The 27,738-nt window shown below is 35.8% G+C and overlaps 1 protein-coding gene across 6 annotated transcripts in view; it reads right to left on the bottom strand.

Annotated features, from left to right (window-relative positions):
• Window positions 1–27,738, bottom strand: part of LOC127508831 (zinc-alpha-2-glycoprotein-like) — a 92,710-nt gene that overhangs the window by 27,094 nt on the left and 37,878 nt on the right. For 2 of the 6 annotated variants that reach the window (XM_051887213.1, XM_051887216.1), the window contains exons 2-8: window positions 15,313–15,585; window positions 14,943–15,230; window positions 12,692–12,976; window positions 10,825–10,947; window positions 10,402–10,473; window positions 7,059–7,112; window positions 2,514–3,936 (exon numbers count right to left, since the gene is read on the bottom strand). In XM_051887213.1, coding sequence (XP_051743173.1) covers window positions 3,917–3,936; window positions 7,059–7,112; window positions 10,402–10,473; window positions 10,825–10,947; window positions 12,692–12,976; window positions 14,943–15,230; window positions 15,313–15,585 — 1,115 coding nt within the window. In that variant the 3' untranslated portion in view covers window positions 2,514–3,916. Of the gene's footprint in view, window positions 1–2,513; window positions 3,937–7,058; window positions 7,113–10,401; window positions 10,474–10,824; window positions 10,948–12,691; window positions 12,977–14,942; window positions 15,231–15,312; window positions 15,586–18,621; window positions 18,844–27,738 lie in introns of those variants that run through there. The other 4 variants (XM_051887212.1, XM_051887214.1, XM_051887215.1 and 1 more) reach the window with 3 other exon arrangements.

The raw sequence follows: 27,738 nt of genomic DNA, 5'->3' as shown, positions 1-27,738 counted from the left end.
TGAGCACACAAAACGTCTGTTGACTGAGCATGGCACGCAATGCCACTCACATGTACATTAGACTTGCGTTGTAGGAGCTTACTCTTCCTCTGATACTCATCCAGTCTTATCTGCACATCAGCTGCGGTCCATTCATCCAGTGGCTTACACTTGAATATTAGAGCCAGCTCTGGATCTGGGCAATTCCGAACATCACAGTGACTTCTCGCAAAGGGTCATCGAGAGTTTTTCCTTGTCTTTTTAGTCCCTCCCCGGCAATGTCAATAGCATTGTGCAGCCTAATCCAGTAGTCAAATGGTTTCTCATTTTTCAAGGGCAATGTGGCATAAAAATCTGCCAAAGGCATGCACGAATACACAGTATCACTGCAATGTTGCTTGAGCAGGTCAAAAATTGGCTTTGGACCATCACTGAGGTTTAACAATGGGTTACTTCTCAGTCCAACTTTTACTACATCACATGCTTTGCCCTTCAAACTTCGTCGGCTTGATCTTTCAAGGGCACTTCACGCTTTCTCAAGTACACTCTTATTGTCTCTACCCACTCGTCAACACAAATTTTCTCTTCCCCATCACCTCTGAAGTACGGGGGCTCATTAACATCTTGCTTAACAATTAAGCTGACTTTTGACAGGTCATTCATATTAATAGTTGAATCACTAGGCTTGTTCCCTTTCAGTCGGTCACGTTCGACGTACGTCAGTAGTGACCGACGAAATTGGGATATCGCTAGAGAAACTCTCACGTTAGCCGAGCACAAACATGAATAGCTGATAATGCATTACATTTTGCAAAAGTCGTGCTCCATCCTTGATCATTACTCCAAGTAATAAGACAGACAAGCTGCATTAATCGACACATTTTTAGACAATATTGGACCCACATCTGAATAGCAGAACGTGAGTTAGCTGGTTAGCAGGAGACACACAGACTAGGGTGTACCTTACAAAACATAACATACAAAACTATAAATTTTGAACGATCGCAAGAAAATATAAATATCAATTATTAATCATACTTACGGGTTGAGATTCAGAGGACCAAGCTGGTCCAAATAAACTGGACATTGATCCATATTTTAAGACCAAGCGTTTTGTGAATCCTGTGTTAAACTCCCCGTGGTTTGAGAAGCAGTCATCAGTAAAATGACGGGAACACAACAAAAGATTGCACTGCTGTGGTATTGTAGAAAAAAAGAATTTTCCCTGGTGTCTGCACGCTCAATAAGTGGGCGGGCAATATGCTAATGTTTCGTTGTGACGTCACAATGAAGCGGCTTTGGATTTGTTTTACAAATGACTCACTTAACTGACTCAGAATCGACTCTTGCTTTTGAGAGACTTAAATCAGATTTAAAACTGCAGGATGTTTTCATTAACTTAGAACTATGTTACACACTACATGAAAGGTAATCTCCCTTTATGGTTGATTTATATTTATGATTGATCATAATGCATTATAATTTAATTATATATATTTCACCATTTGAGCTAATTCGCTACAAATGAATGCATTACAAGATTTGTTTATACTGTCTGCACTGTGATTGGCTGGATTAGTTCGACCTTGTTGCATCGCACAAACTAAAAGATCATGTGGCGATTTTAAAACTTGTCGGATATTATTATAGCGCGTTTTTTTACGCTATGGGGGGGGGGGTATTATCATAGCATGTGACTTCTTGAGACTGGCTCAGATCACATCACTGACCTGCTCATTATTAACAAGTGCTGATTTGGCCTTAATCTGGGGGTTTTATCACAGACCTTGGATCTGTTTGTACCTTAAAATCATGTATTGTAAGCTTGTCTTAAGAGTCACTCAGGTGTTCATGATGGATTATAATAGGCTTGTTCGAGATGCATCAGCGTTGCGCAGACCAATCGGTGTATGACATCAAAGTACTGCAAGAGCGATTCAAAAACATGAGTTGTATGCTCTCTAATCAGCTCTCGCTGTACTTTGATGTCATACACCAATCGGTCTGCGCAGCATTGATGCATCTCAAACAAGCCTATTGACTTATTTCTGTTGTCTGCAAGCTGCTGTGATTTTTATCAGTTTTCTTGTAGTCTCAATGAATACGGCCCAGGTGAACCACTGGCAGTTGGAGTGTGTGAATCCTCTTGTGTTTGTGCTAACTTGGAATACAATTTTTTATCTCTATCTGTACAAGATGTACATTTCTAGCAAGCACCTAACTGTCCAGAGATATAAGCTTATCAGGGGTGAAACAGGTGACAAATGTGTGAACTTGGGTGGTCTGGGGACATGATCCACACAAAGAAAAAATGTTTAATATCAGTTTTATATAATATTATTTAGAAACAACATTTGAACAAACTGAGAACTGAGCTCAAAATACTAGAAACTGTTAGAATGATTTTTAAAATATTGCTTTTTAATATGGCCTTGTTTTATAAATTAATTTGTTACCTTCAAATTGTTCAATTTTTTTAAATTGAATCATCTGTCATTTAGTCAGTTGTGCTCAATACATGACAACTCAATACATGACATGATCAATTGTGCTTTATTAAATAAAAAACTACAAATACAGAAGAAAAAATAAAGCTTTTCCATAGTCAACCAATTCAAATCTTCCAATAAACAATTGTTAGGCAACCAAAGTGGTTTATCAGAATAACAGTCACATCATTTTTCAAAACATAAGCACAACACACTTAGACAAAACCAGGGCTCCCAATCTTTTTCAGAGATTATTTTCCAGGACTTTTCCAGGACATTGTTTTTATTTACCATATTATTGGCAGTATTCAGTTGTACTTCATTGTCTTTTCTTTTTTGTAAAGCACGCTTTCTATATTCAAAATCATCATTTCCTGATACACTGGCGCTAAATATCACTAAGAAAAAAACGGAAGCTGCTGCATTATAAGCCACTGTATATATAAATTTTCATATATAATAAATTATTTGCGCCTCAGAGCGTGCAGATGAAACACAATAATGTTATGTCATGTTATCTTGCATTCAGATGCCTGGTGTTTGTGAACGCTTCTGGGACGGAATTAAACCAAACCACTTTAACGATAGACTTTGCTCAGGCATTACAGAATTACCAAAACAGCATTTCAGATGCTGTGCACCGAGATCAGTCTGTTGATTGGTCCAGTTGCCATCCCATTGCAAAGTCACATGTCTTTTTTGATTCGCATCAAGCCATTTATTCAGTAAAAGTGTTTCCATCATAGTTTATGAACGTTTTCGTATCACATAAAAAAAATGTATACCATTTGAAGGCATACCTTTTTTTATGCACATTTTTTGAGTTTATGTTCATCTTTGAGTTTCCATTCAGCGTTTTTCTTATGCCATACTCCAAAATGCAAATAAAAATAGGTGGATGGAAAGCTGTTAGAGTCAATCTTTCAAACGATTCATTCAAAAAGCTCATTCATCTACGAACTAAGCAAATGACAGTCTTTTATGAATGGGTCATTGAACCACTTTCTCAAATGATTTGTTCAAAATTGTAGATTGCTCCGGTTTTGTTTGGAACTATTTCTGTTGGTGAAACAATATTTCTTCCAAAATATAAGTGACTTGTATTAACTTATTTAGTGGACTTGCAGAAAATCAAAATCACATTTGCCTGCACCTCATGTTCACAACACTAGTTTGTGCTGCGCGAGAAGTGAATGAATCTCTGATTGTGTAATTCACAGTGCATCGTGTCAGCGTCTCATGACATCCTATATCGCTCAGAACTAAAAACTAGGGGGACTAGTTTTCCAGGACAACCAGGCTTTTCCAGGATGCGTGGGAACCCTGCAGAAATGAGCATAGATGTGAGATCCTTATCCTCAGGTAATGTTCCTGTTTTCTGTGGCACAAAAAGCAACTGTTGTGGCACACATATGGCATGTTATTACTGCTTTGGACAATGTCTTCCATTAGATCGTTCCGTTGATTCCTGTAATAAGAGGGAAACTGTTACCTATGAGAAAAATTTGCTTGCAATTCATGACAACATTTTGAGCAAATCTTGATGTAGGCCAAAATATAAAAGAGTGTAGTCTCAAACTACTTATAGGTTTGTGACTGTATATTTTATTAATATTTTACAATTAACCTTTAATATAAATATACTGCATAATCAATCAGTTTTACATACTTTATGAACCAAAAATGCGTATAGTCGTTGTACTAAGCATCTTTGAGTATCTCTGTTGAAACTCACCAAACTACAGCAAGAAAACATTGTTTTCTGCAACACATTTGTGCAGTGTTGCCACAAATGAACCACTGCTGTGGTATCAGAATGTAGTAATTGCACGTAATTATTATTATACAGTATGTAATGTAATTATATTAATGTAATAAAATGTTCATAATGTAATTCTCTCAAAACAAAATCTTATATTATTTATTATATTTTGTAATCAATGATAAGTAAAATATTGTTTATAATAATAATTTACTGTCAACATAATGAAGTTGTGAGCACAAAACATTTTTTTTAAATTACATTAATGACATTCTTGTCTGCATACAGGTAGGTCCAGAAGAATTTGAAGTGTGATACAATTTTCATTTTTTTTTTTTCTCTGTTGGATTTGAAAAGTAATTTAAGCATTCTTTCTCTGCACATATATTGTTTGGGGTTGGAGCTAAACTCTGCAGGATGGCTCTCTAGGAGGTGGGCTGGCAACCCCCGTCTTAAATGGTTCATGTTAAGGGTGCTCCGATCAGGATTTTTGGAGCCGATCACAGGAAGCAGTATCTGCAGTTACGATCACCGATACCAATCTTTTTGAAACGTTCTTTTTATCATGTAGAATTATTTATAGGGATGCTCCAATCAGGATTTTTACAGACATTCGTTCAGGGCCTGAATTTCATTTTTGAAAATGGGGTGAATCCCCCAGGTAGGTAGGAAGGTCTAAAACTAATATTGAGGTAAGAAATACAAAAGAAATGTAATAAGAAATCAAATGTAATATAATACTGGATGCTCTGCCCTGAATAAATTAAATGCAGATTAATCCTTACATTTAAAGGATTAGTTCACTTCAGAATTAAAGTTTCCTGATAATTTACTCACCCCTGTGTAATCCAAGATGTTTATGTCTTTCTTTCTTCAGTCAAAAAGAAATTGAGGTTTTTAAGGAAAACATTCCAGGATTTTTCTCCATATAGTGGACTTCAACGGCTACCAACGGGGTGAAGGTCCAAATTGCAGTTTCAATGCTTCAAAGGGCTCTACATGATCCCAGCTGAGAAATAAGGGTCTTATCTAGCCAAATGATCGGTCATTTTGTACAAAATAAAATAAATAAATTCTACATATTTTAACCACAACTGCTCATCTTGCACTGCTCTGTGATGCGCCACGTATTACGTAATCACGCTGGAAAGGTCACACGCAGCGAATGTGCAAAGACTAAGTCAAACACCCTTAACAAAAAAGGTAAAACAATGATAGTGGACGATTTTGAAGTTGGAGGAGAAAATCCGCCCTATCACGGTAACATTACGTGATTATGTAATATGCCGTGCATCACAGAGCAGTGCAAGATGGGCATTTGTGGTTTAAAAAAAAAAAAAAAAAAAAAATATTGTTTTTTTTTTTTTTTAAAATGACCAATGGTAAGACCCTTATTCCTCGTCTGGGATCGTGTAGAGCCCTTTGAAGCTGCACTGAAACTGCAATTTGGACCTTCAACCCATTGGTAGCCGCTGAAGTCCAGTCTATGGAGAAAAATCCTGGAATGTTTTCCTCAAATTTCTTTTCGACTGAAGCAAGAAAGACAAACATCTTGGATGACATGGGGGTGAATAAATTTTAATTCTGAAGTTAACTAATCCTTTAAGGTTACAAAAAAGATCAAGAGCAGTGAGTATCATTAATGTTAAACAACAAAAGACAAAAAAAGACAAAAAAAAAAAAAAAACAGCAGGATTATAAAGCTGCGGTCACTTCAAGAATAAATGCACAGATCTAAATACTCATATACTCAAACAGTTTACATTCATTTAAGACAAAACCAACTGTGTTTACATGCATACTGCATACTCCTCAAGACGATAATGTTGTAAATACATGTGTGTATTTGACCATCTAAGCGCAATTTGGTACTCACAAGCTGTTTGTGAGGCAGCCTTGTGTGTGCGCTTTGAGCGTCGCTAGGAGTGCGCGCGAGTGTTGAGTGGTTTTCACTGGCAAGACTTAAAAAGAAATGCAAATTATAAACTTTAGTGAAGATGCAACACTGCCTCAATTGTGCAAGTGACAATACCTGTGTAAGCTATGCAGTGTGCAGCTCTTATAGTGCAGAGCAGATGTGATGTGAAGCCATTTGCGCATTTTGAGGGGGAAAGAGAGATTCACTCATGCTGTTTGTTAAATAATATCTCTCCAAAAGATTTCAAATTACTTTGTAAGTTATTTAATAAAGAAATATGAATTGTACCTCACCTTCAGCATTATAATTATTTTACTCGTGCCTGACAGAATTTAAGATGGTGCCGCTGCATGTCATGCCATACCTTGCATGAGATCGCTTTATGAGATCGGCCTTTATAGAGACTGCCGATCAAACTTCCCAAAGCGATTATCGGCCGATAGCGATCGGTAGCCGATCAATCGGAGCACCCTTAGTTCATGCAATATTTTTTTTTAAACTCCTTAAATATTATTAATAATAATAACAACAATAAATACATGACAATTTAAATCTAGTGCATTTAATAGTTAAAAACTAAACTAAACATGCATCAATATTTGTTATGCCCTAAAGAGAATACTATTGTTTTGGTATAGAAACTATTACAATATGACAATGTTTTTGGGGAGTTCATAATGTATTAAAATTTCCCACAATTTAAAAATCCTTATTAATTTAAGCTCCAGTAACTAAAAATTACTACATTACAAAACTAAAGTGATTACATTACAAACATTTTATTATATTAAGAATGTAATACTTATTACAGTATGTGCCATTATTGCATGTTGCTGTGTTTTTACATGCTACACAACTTTAGAAAACATCAGCAGATTTTTCTGCTGCACCTGCACTGTTAATCGCTTACCTCCATTGGGTGCTTTTTGTTCATGTCCATTGCTGTTGTTTCCTCCTGGGAAACCTAAAGTGGAATACAAAAGAAGATAAACACAGAGAGCTTATTAATTAAGCTACATATGAAGAGTTTGGTTCCAAAACGCTATAACTCCATTTTGATTAATTTGAGTAAAAAGGTGTTTCCAAGAAAGTGGCAAGATGAAAACCACTATTTTCTGTTTCAAACTTTTCAGCATCTTTTGGTTATAAAGACATTAAAAACTCAAATCTACATTTTGATTTTAAAAGTTTATTATAAAAACAGATTATTTTTTCCCCAAAATGCAATAAATCCATGACACGTTTTTTTTTTTTTTTTTTTTTCAAAATGCAATTAATCCATCAATATAAAAGTTATTTTTCATATTGAAAATACACAACAAAGTAAGTTGATTCATATATATGACAGCCTCTAACCTTTGCCAATACTAATCTTATATACAGGCATTTGACTAAAAATACATTAGTTGCTCCCAAAATGAATTCAACGAGTCATCTTGTTAATGTTATAAATGAATTATGTCTCCGTTTGTCATTACCGATTAAAGGGTATCTGGCGCCACCGCACGGTTAAAATAAACACATTTACAGAGTACGTTGGTATTAAAAACAGCTTTTGAAAACTGTTCATGATTCAGTTTTGGGGACCGTGACAGAAGTTTGATGCGGTCGTGGAACAAGCAACAGTCGGCATTTTTCCTCTTCCCGACTCGAGTGCCTCATCTTCTTAATCTCCTCACATAAATGATTACATTTCGATGACTTGCGTTTCTTCCCCACCACAGAAACCACCACAGGATCATCAATGCCATAAAAATTATTCATTTTTCTGTTTTTGTTGATCACAAAGTACAAAGAAGATAAGGAAAACTAGGATGCCGGGTGTATTCAGAGCGCCGCCATTACTGTTTACAGTGCGTGGAATGGTGTGCTGTGATTGGTTGAGCAGATATATCGCATTCTGCAGAGAAAGGAGACTGGCGTTTGTCGCGTTTTGGAAAGAAAGGGAGAAAACATGACAGAATAACACGACGGATATCGCATTTTGCGCAAAATTAATAAATGACTTTTCAATACCGACCAGATACAATACTGATTTTGGCGGAAACTCAATTTTTTTTTTAAAATGGTGTTTATCGCGTTTTAGAACCAAACTCTTCATATATTCCTACAGTCTATGTACATCTACTGACAAACAGATATTTATTTAGCTACTAAGATGAGTTACAGAAAACAATGCTAACATTTTTATTTTATACTAAGATAAATCTGGGGTGGAAATGCTTTTTCTTAGGGTGTCAGTCCGGTAGATCCGCCCCTGTTAACTGATTATGTTCTTCATCTGTGTTTTGTTGCTCTGGTATATATTGCCCTGTATTTCTGTCTTGAGTTGCCGGTTACTGTCTTTATGCAAACTTGTGTTATGTGTCTCGCATGTCTGGATTGTCTCGAAACTGCTTCTAAAAGTCCCCGTTTCAGCTCTCCTTCTACCCCGCCTGAACTGTTACACAATATACTTGATTCACAGTAATATAGTAAATCCATGATTTGGGAGATGGCTACACTTACCAGAATCACAATCACAGCTTCCAGACTATCAAATTAAGGGAGTTAGTTCGACAGTTTGATGTTAATAATAGCCTAAATTAAACCTGTTCATCATATAAAGCATTCGTACTGATATCTTGTAACGACATGAGAGTGAGTAAATGAGTGCGTTTACATGCACCCTCATAATGCGATTATAGTGGGATTTTGGCAATATTGCGATTAAACTTTACCTCATGTAAATGCAATACTTTGATCAAACAAATGTGATTAAGCTCTTCGTAGTAAGCACAACCAAACTGCGCATGTGTTTAGATGTACACGGATGCCGTGTGTTGTTTTTACAACTTCATGAATGAACTCAGTGGCATTATTCTGAAGTTTTCTCTTCACCAAATCGCTAAACTCTGCCAACACAAGTTGCACAGTCTCCGCTCTGTATCTTCATCCAGATGGCGCAAAAAACCCAACAGCAGCGTAGGCAAACCCGGCACTGCGTTGTTCATCACGGCGCTGAATAATATCCAGTACATCCATAAAAATTTTTGAATTTGAATTTTGAATTTGATGTGAGTAGATTAAAACAATGGCCGGAAACATGCATTGTATGCCTAACTGAGTGTGGTATAACGATACTTAGAGCAAATAATTAGAGTAATGAAAACTGCATGTAAACTGGAGTGAAGAGTTCTGCTCGTGTCATGTAAACATCTTACTGCAATTGACCCTTCGCCGGGAGTTTGATTGACAAGCGCTGAATCTGCCATTTCGTCCGACAAATCAGTCAGGAGTTAGAAGATTAACCTCGGTGGACTTGAACTTGAAAAATGGTGTGTATTCACGTCTTTACGCGTTTTAAACACCATTCCTTCTCATGTTCATTCATGTTTATTTGATGCTATAAATTAACTAGTAGGAAGAGATGACTGGTTCACGACACTAGCAATCTGTCACGACACATTAAAGAGCCACAAAACGGTTTTTATTCGAATTTCTTAAAAAAAAAAAAAAAAAAAAAAAAAAAAAAATTTACACAATTTGAAAGCTGGGACTTTGTTTAATATCATAAGTAACCTGCTCTGTCTTGTCTGTCGACGTGTTGTCAGTGTCCTCTTAGCTCCGCGATGTATTTTTCACTCTGTGTGGCGTGACAGCACCATGGCTTGTCAGACAAAGCAACAGTAACTAAGGGGGGGAGGGTCTTTGCGAAGGGTCAATTAAGATCTTACTCTGATTATGAGAAATATAAATTGAATGAAAGACTGATTGTCCTGCATCTTGGCTAGCTTATTTTGCACAAGAGCATGATCTATTTAAGTCCACATGTCATACTAAAAAGAATCTATGCTTCTACCACAGTTTGAGAGCTGTAGTTCCAACCACACAACTTTGCGATGCTGTTTGCGAATGTTCGTTGGAACTATGGTTTTGGGAAACACCAAATCGCTGCATTATGTTATCTTGCAACCATAATTGGCCAACAATGCTTTTGGAAACCGCACCCCAGAATGTTAATCATTAGTAGCAGAAAACATTCCCTGTCAAAATATAATCACTATGTATTTTAAGCAGCAATCTATCCCATTTGTGTTATAATTTGGCCACTGTGCAGCCCATCAAAAACATCAGGGAATCCAGCAGTAGGACCATCCACTACAGGACCTCTAGAGATAAAATTGTTGTACTGTATATGTGAACACCTCATAACACTTATCTAAAGGGAAATCTGGATTCATTCCACTTGAGTCCTATCTGAAGCAGCTTACCTGGGAGAAGGGTTTTGTGTGCTTCATTAGCATCTTGTGGTTCTCCATTTTTATTTCTCTGTTGTGCGCAAACTAGAGAGGATTACAAATAAAGATGAAAAATACAGTTACAATCTACATGAATTGCTGTCAGAGGCAGAGATAAACAAGTGAAGTCCAGACCACATAAAAAAAAAAAGTTATTATAAGGTATAATTTTTAAAAGAGGTTTGTTGTTTGCAGCTTAACCACATTAATATAAATTTCAATGGACAATTTCAAGATTTTGGACATACTGCTCACCCCAAAGTGAAACAATATGTTTTTTTTTCCCTCTCTCTCTCTTTCTCTGAAGCAGTTCTGTCAATGTTGACAGTTGAAGCAACTTTATTTAAGAATTAAAAAGATTGTGCCCAGAATCTGTATTTTTGTTGTAATACTCACCAATTCTTTTAGTCTTAACAAGGTAAACGCAGACTCCTGCAACAATTACTGCTACAAGTACAGCTCCAATCACAATTCCAATAAGCATAGAAGAGCCTTCATTACAGTTTTTGCATTTTCCATCTGCAAAAAAAAACAAAAAAAAAACACATTGGACAATGGCATGTAAAGTATAAATGTCTACTATATTTAGAAAACTGAAATTCAATTCTATTGATAAGCCTTTAACAATGTCATTTTAAAGTCATTTTAAGGGGTCATAAAACACTAAACTACATTTTCTGAGATTTTAACAAGTGTGTTACATCCATTAATTTTAATTGTAAGAGAAAACTGTTTAATTTTAAGCTGTTTGGCACTTTTTCCCCCCAAGATTTAGGGTTTAAAATCTTCATAGTGTCCAGTGTTCATCAATTCATCAAACTGGTGCACTTTGAGAGTTCAAAATTAAAGGGTTAGTTCACTCAAAAATGAAAATTCTGTCATTTATTACTCACCCTCATGTCGTTTCACATCCGTAAAACCTTCGTTCATCTTCAGAACACAAATTAAGATATTTTTGATGAAGTCTGAGAGGTTTCTGCCTCTCCAATACATCTACCACTCCAAGGTCCAGAAAAGAAGAAAAACATCATTAAAGTACTCCATGTGACTCCAGTGGTTTAAACTTAATTTTATTAAGCGACGCAAGTGCATTGTTTGCGCAAAAAAACAAAAACAACAAAAACATGAAAATTGAGTTTAAGCCACTGGAGTCACATGGAGTACTTTAATGTTCTCTTTTTCCTACCTTTCTAGACCTTGGAGTGGTAGCTGCGTTGGATCTCTATGGAGAGACAGAAACCTCACAGACTTCATCAAAAAGATCTTAATTTGTATTCTGAAGATGGACGAAGGTCGTACGGATGTGGGACGACATGAGGGTGAGTAATTAATTGCTGTAAAACAAATGCACTGAAAAATACATGAAACTTTCATAATTAGTTTTGTCCTAATTTCTATAATTGAAAAAGATGAATGTGAGTTTTATTTTGATGTAAACTGCAGTCAAGCTGTTATTTTAAGTTTACATGCGCGTCTCATTACTATGCAAATGTGAAAATAATAACTAGCGCCCATAACATTTCTAAATGCACGCTAAACTCAGCACATGCAGAGATGGAGTTCACTGCATTCATTCACTGTGAACTGAGACGCGAAGCTGATCATGTGAGCAAAGTGCTCACTTCTCTTTGCGCAGTGCAAACAGACAGTCTTTAGCGATTTGGTAAGGACACAAAGCCTTATCGTGCTTTCGCTTTTAGTTTGTTTGACAGCAATGGCACAAAACATGACATTAAAGACCTTTCATGTTATTATGAGAAGTTTAAATATATTTTTGGGCCACCAGAATCTAGTTAATGGGGAGCACTGAAATCTATTTCTGGTCAATGTTGATATCGTGGCGAGCCACCACAAATAAATCAATGTATGGAACCTACAGGTTGTGACATTTGTCACATTATGGTGTACTGATGACTCATCAGTATCTCATAATTATTCATGAGATAGTGTGTGCTATCCTATGAGAGACACGTTCATGGACCGCAAGTGTTTGTTTTCACTTTGTAAGAGTTTCTGCTTGACCTAATTTCTCTTCCATAGACCCGTAGCTCTCGGTAAACACTGCAGGTGTCACGATAATCACAAACACAGATGTACCTATAATCTCACCAAGCTAATTGCTCGCTTAAAAAAAAAAAAAAAAAAAAAAAAAAAACGTACAGATCATGCTTTTAAGTTGTTTCAATTAGGCATTGCTACCCTTGATTCCTCGGAGGAAACACCCCTGCTTTAATGATTGAATAAATGCTTTTGCTTTGCCTACCCCATTTCTCAATGATTGGTTCTTTGAGAGTACTGTGGGACACATAACAGTCATATTCAGCTTTTTCATCCTCCTTAATATCCACAGTTTTCCTCAGCTGGAAGGTTCCATCATGGTTTGGTCTGACTCCTGTGGATTCAACCTCATCATTAGACAGGGATGTTCGATATTTCCTTATGACCAACATGACGTCTTTGGGGTAGAAGCCAGTGGCTAGACAGGTGAGTTTCAGCTTAGTTTTGTCACTGGTAGACTTTTTTGCAGACACATAAACATCTGGAGGAGCTGAGGACACAGAAATCAGTTTATCAATCAGTTCCATCTGACAGCTGCAGATAATCAACAAATGGGTCAATGACGTGACGCCTAAATTTTCTGTCCAGTTGCATATTTTTCAGTTAAAATTTGGTTTAAATGCATAAAAAAAAAATACCATATATATGTAGTACCTCTCCAGTGCATGTACTCACTTTAACTTTTAAAAAAAAAAAAAAAAAAAAAAAAAAAAAAAACAACATTTGTAATTTGTTATTTAAAGCATCAAAATCATGTGGTGAGACCATCCGGCCATAACTTCTGTTTTGGAAATGTCTTTAAAATTACTCTAAATTTACTCAAATTCGTTTTCTGCACTATTTGGCACACACGTCACACTACCGCCGGTGACACTCCATGAGCGCGGTGGCGCGGTTGTCATGCCGACCGTCACAGCCCTAGCGACCACTGCAGAGTTTTTTCCATGATAGATATATGTCCTAGATTGGCAGTTTTTGTGCTTTTATATCCAATTGATGATTTATAAACATAACGTACTTTATTATAGTATGATTTGGAATAGATTTTTATGCAATTTGGGTTTTAAAAAATATTTTATATATATATATTTTATAAAAATATTTCAGTTTATGTTTGTATTGTACAAAATTGTTTAGAGCATGTAATTTCAGTTTGGTAATTATGCATTTATTAGTCATTTATTGTTTATTTATTTTATTAACTATTTCAATCTATTTTACCAGATTCCACTGCCAAGCAAAAAACGCTGGCCATAAAACCGCTGGCGTGTTAATTCTGACCCTGCAGCAAGAATGGAGTTACACCTTGCAAGGAGAAGAGTGAAATATTACAATTTAAAATATCTGTTTTCCAGTAAAACTGAAACTTATTCCTGTGATCAAAGCTGAATTTTCAGCATCATTACCAGTCTTCAGTGTCACATGATCCTTCAGAAATCATTCTAATATGCGGATATGCTGCTCAAGAAACATTTCTGATTATTATCAATGTTCAGATTTTTTTGTGGAAACTGACCTATTTTATTTGTCAGGATTCTGATGAATAGAACGTTCAAAACAGCAGCATTTATTTGAAATAGTAAAGACATTTATAATTTTACAAAAGATTCTGTCACTTTTGATCAATTTAAGCCTAATGTGTCCTTGATGAATTAAAGAATTAATTAATTTCAACTTAAATGAAAGTCAACTTAAATGAAATGGTGCATTTGTTTGCAATGTGATTTTTTTAATATAAAAAGAATTGTGTTCATGACAATTCTGTGAAATTTTAATAAAATCTGGTTTAAATCGATTTGTTTTTTGCATAAAATTGATTATTGATCTCTTTAAATAGATTTTTAATGATACTTAAGGTATTCGTGTCATGTGGTGCGACCAATAATAGCAATAACTGTATTAAATTAAAAATAAAATATCTAATTTCTGTGGCTGAAATATGAATCACTGATAGAGTATGCTTAAGTGAAATGGTATTTTTTTTAAAACATTTTTATCAGCTTTATGCGATTTACAGGAAAAATAAGTGTTAAACTATATATAAGAAGGCAACTCTGAAGTTACAGAGCAAAAATATAAGGTCATCCTTTACAGAATCTCAAACAAACTGCAAATACTTTGTTTCTAAACACTTTCATTACTGAGAACTTGTATATTTAAAAACAAAAAAAAGTTAAGCATGTTAAGGAAATGAATTAATTTTAAGACAAATCACAGTCACACCATATGACATTTTTTAAGACTATGGCCAATCTAAATGGAAAAAACAACAACAACAACAAAAAACAAAACACTAAAATCACTTAATTTAAAATTTTAATATGAATTCATGTGTACACTACATTCTTAATGTTTGAATAATTGCAATATATTATTATTTTTTGTATTTTAAAATTGGCCTGTCGAAAATCCTTATACGTCATTGACCCAAATACAAATACTGTACTTTTACTCACAGCCATTTCTGAGTTCCTCGTCTCCATATTCTCTGAATTTGTTGAGCCAGTCCACACACTCTTTCTCCAGGTAGCCCTTGGTGTACTGGTTCAGGATGGGCACATTATCCCATTTTCTCTTGGTTGGAAGTGCTGCATCAACGGGGGCAACCCACTGAGACTCCTTATCATCAAAAGACAGAAAGTTATCACCATCATAGCTGTACTCATCAATGCCTTTGGAAAACTTCCAAAAAGGTTCATTTCCCTCAACTTCACAACCATGTCTCCACTGAAGTACATGAACATCTGAAAAGGACAGAAAACAAAATGTTAACAATATAATATGATAATTATATATGAATTTTTAAAATGTATCACTGATCCTCACCTGATTCATTATCTTTCATACGGTTCATCAGAATGTGGACGTTCACATTAAACCACTGTTCTTTGCTCTTTCTTGACTGGGTGCCTTTTTCCCAGTAATCCTCCTGCATTTTCTCTTTCATCCACTGCTGTGTGGGAATCTTTCTCTTATCCTTGCTATTATAATAGTCAATCTGTCTGTCATCTAGCAGACCCATAGCAGTGAATTCATGGATGCCCGGCAGATCGACGGGTTTGGACAAGGCCGTGTAAATGTAATACAGGGAGTGTTTTTCTGCAATACAAAATAATACAATAGTATATAATACGTGTATTTGATAAAAGGGGTTATATAAGTAGGATTCTATTATTTTGATAAATTGAAGCGGCAAATCTTGGTAACGTTATATCGATCTTATAGGTGCGTTCACGCCATATCGTAATTCCTGTAACTATGAGATTCTGGCTTGTAAAAAGTGTTCACGTCCTCGTAGAGCTTGTAATTACCGGAGGCTGCATTTTCAGGACCGCATTTCTAGGACCCTAGATGTTTAGTGACAACGCCACCTACCGAATTACAGGACCAGTGACCGCATGTTTTTCTGGAAGATGGACGATATTCAGAGTGTGAGTGTCAAATGTGAATCAATTTTTATTTGTTTAACATTAAAAACAATTGTGATGCATTTAATTGTGAAGTGAAGTGATCGTGAGTTGCTAAATAGTATTGAATGCACTTTATAGCCATCATTTACTAGCTTATAATGCTGTAAAACGAATTGTTAGCATATTCGTTTAACAAAACTGTAGCACGACTAGCAAGCTTGTGTTGACTTAGTGACTATGGTATGATTATTAATCCTAGCCAGTACAATAAACTGTAGCACTTCGTTGTAAGATCTTGTTAGTTATGCATTGTTTTTCCATTTTAAGCAAGTTAAAATAATCTTAATGTTTTAAATGTCACGTGCGTGCTCACTGTCAGCCTGCCCAGGTCAAAAAAATACTATATTACTTTATGTTACCACAGCAACTATAGAATTACCACAACAAATTAATTCAAGTACTTTACTATAGTATGGTTAAAAAAAAACTATAGTATTTACTATAAATTACTGTAGTATTTTTTCACCTGGGCATGTTTACCCCATAATACATGTTATGAGCATGTCTCTTCATTTTGACATTGTTTTTATAATGTTGATTGAAGCATTTGACATTTTTAATAGACATAACAGAGAGGCCATCATAATAATTGACTGTTAAAATACCACGTGTTAGACTGTGTCATGTACTGTGTACTCTATAAGTGATTTCAGTGCAGGCAATATATGACAAAAGAATAATAAATAAATAAATTGGTCAAGTACTAGGGTTAGGCCTAATTTATGTCTATTTATTTATATGAAATGTACTTAAAATGTTTTATTTGACCAATTGGACTCTCTCTTTTTCAAGAAACACATAACAATCCAAGAAGGAAGATCCTTTAGTGGACTAAAGAGATGCACCACATGCTGCAAGGAGTTCCTCTGCCCGTTCTGCAGTTCTGCTTTGTTTCACCCAACAAAGTTGGAATCCCATTTGGAGAGCCATTTCAAACACGCAGTTCTCTATGAAAGTAACATTTTCAAATGTTCTTTTGGGAAAAGCAATGTTATGATTAATTTAAATTGACCTCAATTCCTAGATCTGTGTATATTTCAATGAATATTTTTCTTTTGATAGACCATCATATATGGCCTGGCTGTGCTGCAGAATTTCTCTGTGGGATGTTGAGAAGGCCTTCTTCTCTGGTCCGGATTGTCATCACAGGTAAGAGTACAAAATGTTTTTTTTTTTTTTTTTACACAGTGTCCAATGTATCATTTTTTTAAGCATTAACAGTATTTCTGTTAACCCAGCAGTGATCATGTTCTCCATTTACTATTTCAGTGAAGTGGAAGAATTTAATAGAGTGAGAGATAAACAATTGAGAAAAGTGGGGAGAACATCCAATTGGTAGGTAGTGCTGCTGCATACAGATTGTGAATCTGTGCTTTAAATATTCAAAAGGTCAGGAAAAGTCATGTCAATAACATGTTATTTCTATTCAGATCTCTTGCATCTCACTCTTTTTTTTTTTTTTTTTCCTCAGTTCAGATGGGCTTTATTGACATGAAGTTTTATTTTCTTGAGAACCTTTGTTCCCACAGCATCAAAATAAAATGTTTCCAAATCTTTGAACAGTATGCAATAACAGTAATATGAACATTAACTGGTATGAAGGACTGATATAATTATTTTTGTATCATATATAATGTGTGTGCTCTGTGGTCACTAAGATCTTTTAAATATTGAACATGTTTAACTAAATGTTCCTTATTTCATTCACAGGAGTCAGTGAAGACATTGTCACTGAAGTTCTTTCTGTGTGGTTCATGTCACGAACAAATTTGTTTTTGTGTGTTCAACTGTTGTAATATATTATTTTATAAAATATACACAATCTTAAATATACCCCCAGAGTGATCCTTGTGTCTTCCCTCTGTACTTAAATGTGGTTGATCTGACTGAAAAGGCTATACCATGATTCCTTGTTTATTTTACTTGATGACTTATATTATGCTAGTTAGTCACAATAATTAATTAACATTCAGCTCTTGGCAACCAGGTTTAATTGCAAGAATGAAAGTAGTATTTGGGTATTATAAACCTTTTAAAAAATCGAATTAGTTAGAATTGGGTGGAAATACTGCCTTGGTGGCACTTTTTTTCGGTTATCCAATACTAGGGTCCTGGAAATGCGGTCCTGGCACTGCGGTTCTCCGATTCGGTAGGTGGCGCTGTCACAAAAAACTAGGGTCCTAGAACTGCGGTCCCGAAAGTGCAGCCTCCGGTATTGCAGACGGATAATATTGTGTAAGCTGGGAGTTTTCTGAAAGCTCCCACATGTACCACCTGATCGCTGTAGATTCATTTAGGCGTTGATAGCGGTGCCATAGAAACGCATAATTCCCAGTCAAAGGACGTGAACAGCTCCGAATATAACGTCACGTGTTGTCATCTCAAGATTGCGGTAAATACGAGGTCGCGTGAACGCAGCATATGATCAGTAATAACAAGGCCGCCGCCATGTTGATCGAAGTCAAATTTGAGCATAATAAGCTTTTTATTTGACAAAACCCATAGGCTATATATTTAGTTATATAAGTATATAGATACACTTTTAAATTTCAGTAGCGTAATCAAATTTTAATTCATTCGTTACAAGGCCGTTTTACACCAGGAAGCGTAAAATGTTAGTTTCAATTTCTTTCTCTAACAAACGCAGCAAAATGTAATAATTTACCTGCTTGAAGTGAAGGAGAAGTCCCGCAGAGAAACAAAAGACAAAGCAGAGCAAAACTCTTGGTCGCGACACCCGAGCCCATGATTAAAAATCTCTTGATTAGGCTTTCTAAATCTGCTGATGTTTACTGATGTCTGAACTCACCAACTTCCAACGACAGAAAATGGCGGATGAATCTCTTCCTCTTCTTCCTCTTCTTCTTCTTCTTCTTCTTTTGAGGTTTATTGGCGGTTGACAAACAACAAAATGATGTATTACCCCCACCACTGGTATGGAGTGTGGATTAAAATGACTTAATCCCTCCCTTTTTTATAATCTCTCCCACAAATTAGCCATTTTAAGATAGTGAAAAATAAAACTATAACATTAATTTCCCGAATTATTTTGTAAAATATCTCCTAGTATAAATTGCATTTTTATTTTTGCTAAATTTTGCATTAAAATCCTTCTTTCAGTCTCATATTTCTGACAGTATATCATAACATGTTCCACTGTTTCTTCTTGCCCACAAAATTCACACCTTCCTGTTTCATGTTTACCCATTTTATAAAGTGTACTGTTTAGTCTTGTATGTCCAAATCTCATCCTTGATATAATTATCTCCTCTCTTCTGTTTTTCCCTGCATACCTCATCTCTCCCACTTTTCTTTGAATTCTGTAAAACCATCAACCTTTCTTCTCCTTATCCCATTGTTATTGCCACCTTTCCTTCAACCCTTTCTTAATAATACTCTTGATTTCATTCTTACTTAGATTAACAATTAAATTAATGTCAATGTTTTTTATGGCTTCTTATGCTATGGCGGATGAATTTTTTAACCAATAAGAAAATGAAGAATGACAATTTCTTCTTCTTCTTTTTCCCTTTTTTTTTTGGCAGATCGCACCAATTTCGTGCATTACTGCCACGTACTGTGAACTAGATCCAGAGACTCAAACCACTACCCCAATTCCCATCCTCCCCTTCTCAATGAAACTATGCTACAGCCAGCGCTGCGTGTTCAGCTTCTCTGCCTAAAGAAAAAAAAAAAAAAATTTAATTCAAATCCTATTAATTAAATCTGTGTTCTCCAAATATTGAATTAACGCTGCTCTGTTATTACTTTTCTGTTCTGGGTTTAACAGGTATCGCAAACTGATTTCAATTTCCTCTTTCCTCTGAACCTCTTCTAATAACTTTTCTCTATCATCTTTATACTTTTCACAATACATGATAACATGTTCTACCGTTTCAATTTCTCCACACCATTCACACAGTCCTGTCGGATGCTTGGATATTAATTTCATTGTTTTATTAAGTCCTGTATGTCCTATTCTGAGTCTATATAAAATGTTTTCCTCTCTTCTACTTCCACCTGAGTACCTACTTTTCCCCACTTTTGGCTGTATTTCATACATATGTCTACCTTTATTTCCTGTTTCCCACATTTGTTGCCATCTTTGATTTATTTGCTTTTTAACTATAGCTTTAATTTCATATCTACTCTATGGTATTTCCATTTCTATTCTAGTGTTCTTTAAAGCTTGTTTTGCCAATTTATCTGCTACTTCGTTCCCTTTCACCCCCACATGAATATTACACTCACCCTTCTCTGCTGTAAAGTAAATAATTCTTGCAAAATTTCCTCAACTAGATCCTGTCTAGTGTCTGAGTGTTGTGCTTCAATGCACATAAGAGCAGAACTGGAGTCTGAACATACCAACATATCCTTTAATCCTGCCTCGCTTATCCATCTTAATGCCATCATTATTGCTATTAATTCCCCTGAAAAAACTGATAACTTCTTTGAGATCCTTACGTTTCTTGATATTTGCATTTTTGGAATGACAAATGCTACCCCAACTTGTTCATTATCTGGATTTTTTGATGCGTCTGTATATACTTGTGTTTTATGCCCATACTTTAACCACAGGTATTCCCTCACCTGGATTTCCTCGAATTCACTCTGCCCTTCTTTTTTTCTATGTTCCAGCATTCTTAAATCAACTGAAGGCTGTGGCAAAATCCACAAAGGGACTGCTGGTAAAGCCACTCTTGGAATAATACTTAACTCTTTAATATCCAATTCCTTTACTAAATCTCCAACTGTCCATCCAAAACTATTACACTCCTTTTCCCCATACTCCCAGCACTGCTCTAATACCCTTAAAGTGGGATGTGACTTGTCCTGCCCCCTAAGATTTACCCAATATACTGCAGTTAACCGTTGTCTTCTTAATCTGAGAGGCATGTCACCTACTTCTACTTGTAACGCTGATACTGGTGATGATGGATATGCCCCACAACAAATCCTTAATGCCTTTGCTTGAATTCATTCTAATTTATCTAGATGAGTTTTTGCTGCTGATCCATATGTGCTTCCATACTGATCTGATTAATGTTATGTAAATAGTTTTCAATGTCAACCTGTCTGCCCCCCAGCCTTGTCCAGCCACACATCTGATTATATTCAACACTCTTTTGCATTTCTCTACCATCTTCTCAATATGTCCTTTCCATGTGAGTCTGCTGTCTAACCATATTCCAAGAAATATTATTTTGGATACCCGTTCTACCGTTGTGCTATGTGATTGTATAACTTTAATTTGATTTCATCATCTGTTCTTTTATTAGTGAAAAATACTACCTGAGTCTTTTCCACTGAGAATTTAAACCCCCACTTAAATGACCATTCCTTCCAACTTCTTTTAATGCATTTTGCATTCTTCTCACAACATACTTTATATTCCCTCATCTGTACCACAGAGCTCCATCATCTGCAAATAAAGATCTGCAAATATTTTTATCCACCCTCGTAAACACATCATTTATCATGATAATAAGCAGTAATGGACTTATGACACTCCCCTGAGGAGTGCCATTCTCTATCATACCTTTTGATGATATGCACTCTCCCACTCTCAGAAATTCTTTAATCCAATTATACATTCTACCTCCTACCCCCATGTTTTCCAATTTCAACAATAACCCTTCTCTCCATACCATATCATACCTTTTCGATGTCAAAGAACACTGCTGCCACAATCTCTTTATTAATCAACACCTTTCTAATGTCTGACTCCAAGCATACTACTGGGTCCATCGTTCCTCGTCCCCTCCTAAATCCACTCTGATTTGGTGATAACTTCTTTCCTTTTTCCAAATAAAACATTAATCTGTTATCATTTTTTCCATTATTTTACATACATGGGAAGTAAGTGCTATTGGTCTATAGTTTGTTGGAATACTATGATCCTTCCCTGGCTTCCTTATGGGAATAACTATTGCCTCTTTCCAGCTCTTAGGTAATACCCCTTCAATCCATATCCTGTTTAAAAAATCCAGTACTACACCCAATGCCTTTTCACTTAGATGTTTTATCATGCTATAGCTCACTCCGTCTTGCCCAGGTGCAGATTCTTTCACTCTTTTTAATGTTTTCTTCAACCACTCTCCTTACCAGTGCTTCAGCCACTTTATACTTAACTAAATTTTGAAAAAGTTTCCTAAATGCTTTCCTTTTATTTCTTATCGCTTCATTGCAGTCTTCATTCCACCATGGAACCATTTTCGACTTCCTAATTCCTTTACCCTTTGGGATATATTTCTCTGCTGCCCCCTTAATTATTGCAATGATCCTATTGTTTGTTTCATCTATACAATTCATTTCTATTCTTTTCATCTTACTTAATTCCTCTTCACATTCTCTCATAAATTCCACCGAATTAGCCTTTTCATATATCCACCTCCCTGTAACTCCCTTCAGACTCTAAACCTGAAGTAATATTTACCCTCGTTCCACCCCCATCATTGAGACATACTAATTTCCTTACATCTGTTAATTCTTCGAATACCTCTCCATTTACATCCACTACTGTCTCACCCCAAAGAGTATTATGTGCATTAAAATCGCTGCACCAGATAACTCTCTCATCATCTTGTCCTTCAATTTTTTCCAATTCTTTAAATCCTAATCTCTTGCATGGTTTATAAAAATTTATTATAACATACTTCTTATGCATACCTTTATCTCTATCCCTTCTCACTGTCGAGTATCCTTTCAGAACAAAATCAAGTCCAGGTTTGATACCCCCCTTTAATGATATTTACAATAAGCAGCATTCCAGTCTAAAAGTTTGCTGCTTGCCTGTTACATTTTGCAAACTGCATGGACAACAGTAACTAAATTTTCATTAAGACCATTACAGGAAAGTTGACATAGTAAATTTGTTTGGGGTTTGTTTATGGGTTTAAGTTTTAAAATGCTTGGCTAACCATTCAGAACCCCTATCCACAGACTAGCAACATTCCAGCAACCACTGGAAATTATGTTATTGGAAAATTGCTTATTGGAGATCAACTTCATCGTATATGGCAGTTTTTGCAGTTTTATACTGTTCTAAAAATGTTCACAATGTTAAAGGTTATGTTAGAAATGTTAAATGTTTACAAATAAAACATAGTTAACATGTACCTATTTATCGGTGTATTCAGTTCTCATGAAGCAAATAACAAAACCCTTTCGAAAGGTAGCTACAATTAAATAGCAGGCATTAGTAGGTCTAATTGTCAGAAACAAAACCATGCACTTGAGTGGCTGTACAATCAATGAACCCATATATCAAAGTTTTTTTTTTTAAACAGTCAGTTCTCACAGTGGAAACAGTTGTAATAGCCTACTGCTTTTTTTTGTCTCATAAAGTTAGGCGACATTACAACTGAAACTGTTTTATAAGCTAGAATAAATGGATTCATGTGGAATAATGGTATTCATGTGGGATCCAATTATTCTAACTTATAAAGACATCCTCTGATCCGTTTGATACCATGAAAAATGATTGTAATAGTCACTGCATTGTATTATGTGAAATATATAAAATAAGGAATAAACTAAGGTAAAAAAAAAAAAAAAAACAAAACAATTACATTAAAAATATTTTACAGAATAAGACATTCAAGAGTATTATATAGTTTTATAGAATATTCAAGATAGCAATAATAATAATATTGTCCCTTTAAAGGGCAATTAAACTAACATTTTATACCTTAAACCTAAACTTGTACAGGGATAAACAGGAAAATAATGATTCAGTGATGCCAATAGAGTTCACTTGCTGTAAAGCAGCTCTAAAAAGAAAATAGTGACCAGCTGAGGTCAGTTTATCAATACTTTTCAAAAAGTCTATAAATACTTTTGATCCTTATGTAAAAAAAAACAAAAAACTATTTATTAAAGATACAAATATCAGTATGAAAAGTATTGAATGCGCTCCCCAAAACAAAATAATATTCTGAGTGTTTTACTTTTGATTTCATGTCTCTAGTTCAAACAATCATTGAGTTTTTAATAGATTAAGGATTACTGAGTCTGTATAAACGTGTTCTCAAGCTTTGTACTGTATAAAGAATAATATTCTGAGTGTTTTACAGGTGGTTTGAGGCTCCTTCTAGGTCAAACGGTCATTGAGTTTATGCATACCTGGGTATGTCACATAACCTGCTTTCTGGAATACCTGAAAGAGCTGAAGCTCACCTGAGTAAACAGTATTGAATGCTAGTGCTTTAAATGACCACATGATGTAGGCAATTAGAAATAAAAACAGGTACATGTTGTGTGTGGAGTTTTGCAGTGACAGTTCAACAAATCAGACTGTCAAAACAGGGGAACAGGGTTGAGGGAAATGGTTGTGCTTTTTGATAAATGGTGTTATGGTTTTGAAATTTTAGTTCAAAAGCCTGGTTATACCATTAGGGGAAGGTGTAGGGAGTTTTTATTCTCCCAATATAGCAGCATCCATTTAATAATTTTAATAAATATAACCAGTTACACTCTATGATATTATTTCATCCTGTTAAAGGGTACCTATTTTGCCCCTTTTTAAGAGATGTAAAATAAGTCTCTGATGTCCCCAGAGTGTGTATGTGAAGTTTTAGCTCAAAATACCCCACAGATAATTTTTTTTAACATGTTAAAATTGCCACTTTTTGGGGTTGAACAAAAATGCTCAGTTTTAGTGTGTGTCCCTTTAAATGCAAATTAGCTGTTGCTCTCGGCCTAAGAGGGCGGAGCTTTAAGAGCTGATGTTCCCAGCTCTGGTGTTACAATACAGGTGCTGGTCATATAATTAGAATATCATCAAAAAGTTGATTTATTTCACTAATTTCATTCAAAAAGTGAAACTTGTATATTATATTCATTCATTACACACAGACTGATATATTTCAAATGCTTATTTCTTTTAATTTTGATGATTATAACTGACAACTAAGAAAAATCCCAAATTCAGTATCTCAGAAAATTAGAATATTATGAAAAGGTTCAATATTGAAGACACCTGGTGCCACACTCTAATCAGCTAATTAACTTAAAACACCTGCAAAGGCCTTTAAATGGTCTCTCAGTCTAGTTCTGTAGGCTACACAATCATGGGGAAGACTGCTGACTTCACAGTTGTCCAAAAGACGACCATTGACACCTTGCACAAGGAGGGCAAGACACAAAAGGTCATTGCAACAGAGGCTGGCTGTTCACAGAGCTCTGTGTCCAAGCACATTAATAGAGAGGCGAAGGGAAGGAAAAGATGTGGTAGAAAAAAGTGTACAAGCAATAGGGATAACTGCACCCTGGAGAGGATTGTGAAACAAAACCCATTCAAAAATGTGGGGGAGATTCACAAAGAGTGGACTGCAGCTGGAGTCAGTGCTTCAAGAACCACTACGCACAGACAAATGCAAGACATGGGATTCAGCTGTCGCATTCCTTGTGTCAAGCCACTCTTGAACAACAGACAGCGTCAGAAGCATCTCGCCTGGGCTAAAGACAAAAAGGACTGGACTGCTGCTGAGTGGTCCAAAGTTATGTTCTCTGATGAAAGTAAATTTTGCATTTCCTTTGGAAATCAGGGTCCCAGAGTCTGGAGGAAGAGAGGAGAGGCACACAATCCATGTTGCTTGAGGTCCAGTGTAAAGTTTCCACAGTCAGTGATGGTTTGGGGTGCCATGTCATCTGCTGGTGTTGGTCCACTGTGTTTTCTGAGGTCCAAGGTCAACGCAGCCGTATACCAGGAAGTTTTAGAGCACTTCATGCTTCCTGCTGCTGACCAACTTTATGGAGATGCAGATTTCATTTTCCAACAGGACTTGGCACCTGCACACAGTGCCAAAGCTACCAGTACCTGGTTTAAGGACCATGGTATCCCTGTTCTTAATCGGCCAGCAAACTCACCTGACCTTAACCCCATAGAAAATCTATGGGGTATTGTGAAGAGGAAGATGCGATATGCCAGACCCAACAATGCAGAAGAGCTGAAGGCCACTATCAGAGCAACCTGGGCTCTTATAACACCTGAGCAGTGCCACAGACTGATCGAATCCATGCCACGCCGCATTGCTGCAGTAATTCAGGCAAAAGGAGCCCCAACTAAGTATTGAGTGCTGTACATGCTCATACTTTTCATGTTCATACTTTTCAGTTGGCCAAGATTTCTAAAAATCCTTTCTTTGTATTGGTCTTAAGTAATATTCTAATTTTCTGAGATACTGAATTTGCGATTTTCCTTAGTTGTCAGTTATAATCATCAAAATTAAAAGAAATAAACATTTGAAATATATCAGTCTGTGCGTAATGAATGAATATAATATACAAGTTTCACTTTTTGAATGGAATTAGTGAAATAAATCAACTTTTTGATTATATTCTAATTATATGACCAGCACCTGTACATTCGGTTCCTGAAATATTCTGTTCCACTGGGTGGCGCTTATGCGAATATTCATGATATCCTCCTATTGTGGGCGTATCCTTGCGCGCAGACAAATGGAACTGAAAATATTAGTACATGCTCCTCAAATCGCAACTGTTTAAAGGAACACTCCACTTTTTTTGAAAATAGGATCATTTTCCAACTCCCCTAGAGTTAAACAGTTGAGTTTTACCATTTTCGAATCCATTTAGCCGATCTCCAGGTCTGGCGGTATGAGAGTATAGTTTGAGCCTATTTTCACAAAAAGTGGAGTGTTCCTTTAATGGATTATTCTGAAAAGGTAATAAAAGATTCAATGTTAGGCAACAGTTCACATGTTCAAAATAATGCATAGTTTGTGTAATATGATAAATTGTCTGATTTTTTTGATGAATCATCTGTTTTGCCTGATTGATTATAGCCATTAAGATAAACAGTTAACGTAAGGATACAGCAGAGCAAATATGAGTGAATAACCTTGTTTTACACTGTGTTTTCTGTTTATTTTTATTTATTTATTTATTTTATTTTTTTTGAGGCTTTAAAATGTATTTGAATAGTTTGATTAGTCTGCTTCCTTCATTGTCATTCTGTGACTACAGTACTGCATAGTGTTGACAAATTGAAATAAACCTCTACAAATACAGGTGCTGGTCATATAATTAGAATATCATCAAAAAGTTGATTTATTTCACTAATTCCATTCAAAAAGTGAAACTTGTATATTATATTCATTCATTACACACAGACTGATATATTTCAAATGTTTATTTCTTTTAATTTGATGATTATAACTGACAACTAAGGAAAATCCCAAATTCAGTATCTCAGAAAATTAGAATATTGTGAAAAGGTTCAATATTGAAGACACCTGGTGCCACACTCTAATCAGCTAATTAACTCAAAACACCTGCAAAGGCCTTTAAATGGTCTCTCAGTCTAGTTCTGTAGGCTACACAATCATGGGGAAGACTGCTGACTTGACAGTTGTCCAAAAGACGACCATTGACACCTTGCACAAGGAGGGCAAGACACAAAAGGTCATTGCAAAAGAGGCTGGCTGTTCACAGAGCTCTGTGTCAGAGCACATTAATAGAGAGGCGAAGGGAAGGAAAAGATGTGGTAGAAAAAAGTGTACAAGCAATAGGGATAACTGCACCCTGGAGAGGATTGTAAAAACCCATTCAAAAATGTGGGGGAAATTCACAAAGAGTGGACTGCAGCTGGAGTCAGTGCTTCAAGAACCACTACGCACAGACGTATGCAAGACATGGGTTTCAGCTGTCGCATTCCTTGTGTCAAGCCACTCTTGAACAACAGACAGCGTCAGAAGCGTCTCGCCTGGGCTAAAGACAAAAAGGACTGGACTGCTGCTGAGTGGTCCAAAGTTATGTT

The sequence above is a fragment of the Ctenopharyngodon idella genome, chromosome 3 (assembly GCF_019924925.1).
Source record: "Ctenopharyngodon idella isolate HZGC_01 chromosome 3, HZGC01, whole genome shotgun sequence".
In the NCBI taxonomy this organism is placed as follows: Eukaryota; Metazoa; Chordata; class Actinopteri; order Cypriniformes; family Xenocyprididae; genus Ctenopharyngodon; species Ctenopharyngodon idella.
The sequence above is the reverse complement of the archived record's forward strand: the minus strand, read 5'-3'. Positions and strand labels throughout refer to the sequence as shown.